The following is a 6,473-nucleotide window of genomic DNA, read 5'->3' on the forward strand; positions in this document are numbered from 1 at the left end:
CCCCCCAATCCATAACAATAGGATAAATCTGAAATAGTCTGTAAACAGAAACCTTTTATATTACAAAGATATACACTCTACTCTTTAAGAATTTATCATGTGTAACATTTCAGAGGCAGTAAATCATTTTAAGATTAGTAGCTGTTCACTCTATAAACTAGTTAATGTGCATTTGTATTAAAATGACATCTATAAAAATTTCATTTACCAACATATGTGTAGTGCGTTTTTTGTGCCCTGTAGGTCTTACCAGATAGAAGAATTCTGGGGTTGGCCCATAAATATTGGACTCACTTTTTATGATGCACCTGTTGTCATGTATATGAAATGCAGACTGATTTTTCACCAAACTCGGTATGTGAATGTCACTGGCAGACTAAATGTGTCCCCACCTTTGTATTCATGTCCTGGCAGGTCAAGTGACACTATCATCATAAACTCCATGCTTAATGAAATGATACTCCCCTTGATCTATCAATTTTGCTACAGCTATCCGTTGTTTTAAAATATTTTCTTTTGTGTGTTGTATTTGCATCGACAGATCTTCCTTAATGTTTCCCTTTTTCTTTCGTCGATTTGATTTGTGTGTTGCTATACTTTGTCTGCAGCATTATCCTCTTAAGTATTCTGGGGCGGGGTAGGAGCCATACCCATTAGTCTTTAGATTTTGTATACTGATCAGTGATAGTGTACGTAATGTTTTCTGCTTTCTACCTTTGCTGTAGTAAAAGAATCACAGACCACTTGATTTCTCTTCATTCTAAAGCTGTGGCTCTTGTTACTAACTTATAACTTCATTATGAAATGATAAGTAAGGAAATTTGATGTCTCTTTGTTTATTGCACAGAAATCCTTATGGATTATCAGTATGTATTAGGTGCCTTAAAGAAAATGTGCTTATGCCTTTGGAAGGTTGTTTTGAAAAAGAATCAAATCATTGTAGTAGTGCAGAAGTGTCTTTTTTAACACTTTCCACCCATGCAGTGTGCAGAGCACACAACACTTATCCCCACGGACCAGGGTACAGATGCGGTGCACGCTATATCACGGCATTCCGTGGGGGCAAAGTGTGAAAGAGGCATAACAAGGTGCTCCTCATTGTATGTGGGGATTTCTTTTGGTAGAATGGAAATCAGGGAGCAGGTGAAACTTCCTGCACTTTATTAATATTTGAGAATGGTAGGTGGGATAATGGTGAACTTTAATGTAAGACTCTTACTAAGAGTTCGGTAAATGTATAGACTAATGTTCTGTTCTCAATTTTTTTTCTCCCTTTTTTGCAGTGTAGGGTCTATACTCAAAGACAATGAGACAATGAACTCATAGGATTGATTTAATTGGCTGTTTTGTGAGATGCAGGGCCCTAGTTCCAGTTTATGCCAGGTTAGAGCAAGCCTGGTTTATTGTAAATTCAACTATTCCACCCTCCCCCCCACTCCCCCGTAGCCCACATATGTTGGCGTATGTAGCTGTTCTTTGAGTACTCGACTAAGGAACAAACAATCTAGTTAAATGAAGTCAGTGGTCAATCATAATTTGTTCTGGTCAATGTAAAAACTCAACTTTATGTGTCTCGAAGTTAGTATTGGTGTTCTGTCCATTACTTCATTAGTGACTTTTTGGTTCCTTGCTTTTGTTTTGTACGTTTTTCTCATAATTTTTGTACTCGGTTGGCTTCCCAACGTTATGCTTCCTCTTTGTTGTCTCCACTCTATTTCCACCACTGGAAATAATGTCTTCAATAATGGGAGTAGTTTACTGTGCAGATTTCGCCTCATTGATGAGGTACAATTGTGGTACATCTTTGTATATTTAATATTAATAGCTTGTAAAGATATTGATTCTATTGAAAAAGGTCTTGAAATATTTCTTTAAAAACAAAACAAAAAAATTTACATAGTTACAGACTGGCTATTGTGGCATGAGTCTATAAAATTTGAAGACACATGAAAAGTTTGCTCTATGGTGTGGTGATTTTTTCAGAGTTTTTTTTTAGAGTGTGTGGTTTTGGTGGGATTTTTTCCGAGTCTTTTTTTGTGTATTTCTTTGCATGTGCATGTGTGAGTGTGCAATTTTCATGAGTGTTGTGCCATGTAATCGACATTACTGGAGAAAGTTTGTTTGCTTATGTCACTTAATCGAAGACATTTTGTAGACTGGTTGCGATGGATACTGTATAGTTTTTGTACACTTTTCTACTTCATGTCCTAAAGAACCGTATGTTTTCAAAGCATTGTACAGTGGTAGAGGTGACTGACATTTCTGGCAGCTGTTTTTTGACAAGTTGAAAGAAAGACAAATCTGGCTAAATAGAGAAAATGTCTGAAGTCTGAGAGAAGTGGAGAGTGTCTGAAGTGTTCAAATATGAAAGACGTTTCCTTGTGCATCAAAGCTCATGAGTCACTGTGATTTTTTGCAGTTTGTATTTTTCATTTTTGGTTGGATTTATTTTGAAGAAGACACCACAGCAGGGAGGGGGTAATATTGTGGTCCGTTCCTTTTCCATGGTTATATTTTGCACAACTGTAATCATTTTGACGGGCTTAAATGCAAATCCTCATTTTAAAAAGTCAGTTTCTGTCTCATGAAATACTTTTTTTTCTCCTCAACAGAACAACTTTCGTCAGGCATTCATCCATATATAACTCACCTCAGTATCATTTACAACTGTCGCTTTTTCATATGCATATTATGATCAATTTAGTAATATATACATGTATATTATATTGTGAAATGTTCATCGAGTCTGAAAAATATTCACTGGATGTCTATTTTTCATATTTGTTCATTTGCAGTAATAAAATTTGCTTCTTCACTTTTGAGTGTTGTTTTCTTTCCCCCAGAAACCGTAGATTCATATCTTTTTTTTTATATAGTAGAGGGTTTTATGGCGCTCGCAACTGCATAAGGTCATATGAGCGCCAAGGGGTGGGTGTCAACAGAGAAGTCTTTACAGGGAATCAGACTTAGACTGCTCACCTCTCTAGCTTCAACAGCACAAGGTCTGCTTCGACTATCAAGGCACCCCGGAAATAGCAGGTCACAAGAGAGTGACAGACATACAAAAGAAGTAGAGGAAAATGACAAGTAAGGATCAGGAAAGAAAAAGCAGCAGTTCCCTGTTGTAGATCAGGCACAGTTATGAGCGTTCAGCCCATTTACAATTCTACTAAGCTTGAACGAGAAATGCCTCCCCTTTGGGAATGGCCTAAAGACACTACAGTCAGTGGCAATGCCCCGGGGGGGGGGGGGTATCAATATATTTTTTTTTAAAAAGAAAAACATTGCTGTGAGAATGGGGCAATAGCTCAATGTGTATCATCTTTGAAGTCATCTGTCCTTCTTTTGTGAATGGCAATGCAAAAAAACAACAACATGCATAATATTTCTTTGGAAAGCGCTGGCGTTAAAATTCAGAATGCCCAGAAATTTCATAAGCTGGTTGTGATAGTTTTTAGACACAGTTGAGTGCAGAACACTTATCCTTTCCTTGCACACTCTGTAGACTGGTATTTCTGGTATTGGTGTACTTGGAATGAACATCATGCGCCAAGCCCTGTCGCAGAGAGCAGGAAATCTTTTATGAGGCTTCTTGATTTAAAAATACTGAAGTCAAGAGAGAAGCCTGGAAGTTGTGCACATCCACGAGTGGAAGTTAAAGCTTTTAAGTGTTCAAAATGTGGCAAACTCTTCTCTGCCACAATTGGTCTCTTGGCCATAGCAGAAGTCACAAGCCATCTTAACACTTTTTTTTTTTTTTTTTTTTTTTGGTCCCTTGCCCATTTCTAGGATATTGACGCCATCTGATTAGTAGAAAAATGTGCGTATGAGAGTGCCCAATAATGTATAACGTACAAATTTGTTATGACATATAACTGTTACATATAGATGTTTAAGATAATTATAGATGTTTGTGAAGGATCTGAGAGCAATGATGACCTTAGAAATGACGGTGATGGTGGTGGTAAGTGATGATGTGGGATGGTGCTTACGTTTATAATTATAAGAAAACATGCTTCTGTTATTTGATTGTTGTTGTTTAAAAAAAAAAATAATGTTAGCGTTAGTCCTATCTTCCTCTGCTCTGATGAGTCACGAGGGATGTGGGCACCCGCTATCCCGTTCCCTACTGGAACCATCTTTAATGTCACCGTGAAGTTCCGACCTTGTTAGTATTAGCCTATTCTAGCGGACCAAGACAAGTGAAGAGAGGACCTTAGTAGGTAGCTAGTACAGTGGTAGAGATTATTTTGGGGGTTTCGTAAGGGGTTTGCAGGCAGCAATTCACAATTGGGTTAAAGACTTTATACTTATTTCTATATAAAGTTGCGGAGATTCCGACAGGGATCCTGTGTCGGAATCTCCGCCATCTTAACACTTATTCCTTCTATTTTGCAGAAGAAATGTTTATACAATATCCTCTGCAACAAAGTGCATGCAGTCTAAATTGTCTCAGACGGGCCACCCGTTGTCGAGGAGAAAAGTGGTTGTCTTAGTAGACAAATGGATGTCTTACAGTGTCATTATACTGTATGAGAGGCGCAAAAGGGGGGGGGGGGGGGAGAAGAGGTTGTTTTGTTCAGATGACTGTCTTATACTGATGGCCGTTTGACTGTATTATCATTTTATGTATTTAAAAAAAAATTAGAGTTTTACGGCGCTCGCAACTGCATAAGGTCATACGAGCGCGCGGGACACATTAAAATTTTTCAGTTGGTAGGAAGTTTTGAATTTTGCCCGGATGGCGGCCGAAGCCTACTCTTATCGATTTTAGACCTCCAATGGATCTTAAACGTGCACACGGGCTCTCCGAGATTTTTCACCCTTGCCCGAGAAGGCTAGGTGTAGATCTTTCCTACCAGAAGATCAGGGGTGTGGCTGAAAGACAGCAGTAAGAAGGAGCCAGGTAGTAGCAGTAGAAAGGCCGCAGAAAGAGTCGGGAGCCCAGAGGAGGGGGCAAAGGAGGTGAGGGGGTGGGGGCAGAAAGAGGAGACGAAAGCAGACGACAGAACATTGCTAGAGAGCAGGAAAGGAGATGAAAGTGAAAGGAGACAATTCTTAGAGAAGGAAAATTTTCGGTCTCTACCCGGATTCGAATTCGGGACCTTTGAATGAGAGGCCAACACCTGAACCTCTAGGCCTCGAGAGCCCCCATTTTATCTATGACCGAATCCTGTTGTCTGGGGCAAAGGTTCTGTCGTCATTGGCGTCTTCAGCTTTATCCTTACCCGAAACTTGCAACAACAACAGCAACAAAATACTACTTGTGTTAGGACAGTATAAATAAAAATCATTGATGATTAACTGTGAAAATTACATACAGACTTCAAAATAAGTTAAAGACCACTTTCAAACACTCTGAGCGGTCTTCTTGGGTCCACCTGCACGTGGGCGTTCTTGGACTGATTCAGTGGCTTGATTGCGCTGCCTAAGGCGGACAATGACAGAGTGTGACACTGCAAGCCTTCTCGCAACTTCTTCGGCTCCAACTCCATCTTGTAGTGTGCCATAACCCTGGCACGATCAAAGTCTCTCAGCTTTCGTCTTGGTGGCATGTTGATGCGATTCTGGATTTTGCGGAAAGTTTGTCTTATATTGCCACCAAAGTGAGCACAGTTCGAGATCTATTCGTCCGTTTATCACGTGCACCAGCAATTTTTACTGACGAATATCCGTGGTGTCGCACACAAGTCGATAAAACCCCCCAGCAAATTTGGCTAAAATTCCCCGAGGATTTCCGTGCTGCACGAGGTGGTTTTGCCCCTTCAGGAAGCTTTGCAGTACGCATTGTTAACCCATTAACAGTTTCAGAGCAAACAAATTTGAAACATTCCTTGCTGTCTTTTTTTTTTCGGATAAAAAAAACCCAGGGCTGTCTGTCAAGGTGGTCCTTAACTTATGTTGAAGTCCTTATGTCTGCCTGGAAGGCGAGGAGCATTACGATTGAGAAAATCCCCCATGGAAAAACAAACAAACAAAAACCCCCACGAAAGAACGAGTAGCAAATACACATTGTTTTTATTCATTACAACGTAGCCTTATCACAACACGTTCATTCAGTACATCGTATCAGTAAGATACAAGAGCAGTAATGATTAAAAAAACAAAACTTTCTAGCACTTGTTGTTTTGTTGTGCTGGACATGAGTGGACACTGGTCAGCGGGTTCACCACTGATGGTCCTCCGGCCAGCCCAGCTGTTTGTGCATGAAAGACAAGCCGGCTGACCTGGTCCAGCGGTAGGTGGGCATCACGGGGCTGTTCCCGACCTTCCAGCCGTACTCGCCGTACGACGTCTCCGGGAGACACCTGGAGGAGAGAAGAGAAACTGTTGTCCAAGACGGCTACACCATTGTCGAGAACAAGAAAAGCTGTTGTCTTAGTCTTAGACAGCTGGATTTCTTGGACAGTGCCATTACAATTTGAAATACGGTACGGTACACGGAAAGGGAGTGTGTGTGTGTGTGGGGGGGG

General features: G+C 40.4%; 1 protein-coding gene across 1 annotated transcript in view; it reads right to left on the minus strand.

Annotated features, from left to right (window-relative positions):
* Positions 1–5,996: 5,996 nt before the first annotated feature.
* The window catches only part of LOC106012484, a gene marked incomplete at its 5' end in the record, with an annotated part of 1,714 nt that continues 1,237 nt past the window's right edge, over positions 5,997–6,473 (minus strand). Inside the window, 1 exon segment of the mRNA XM_013085561.2 lies at positions 5,997–6,308. Coding sequence (XP_012941015.1) covers positions 6,167–6,308 — 142 coding nt within the window.

The sequence above is a fragment of the Aplysia californica genome, unplaced genomic scaffold, assembly GCF_000002075.1.
Source record: "Aplysia californica isolate F4 #8 unplaced genomic scaffold, AplCal3.0 scaffold00387, whole genome shotgun sequence".
In the NCBI taxonomy this organism is placed as follows: domain Eukaryota; kingdom Metazoa; phylum Mollusca; class Gastropoda; order Aplysiida; family Aplysiidae; genus Aplysia; species Aplysia californica.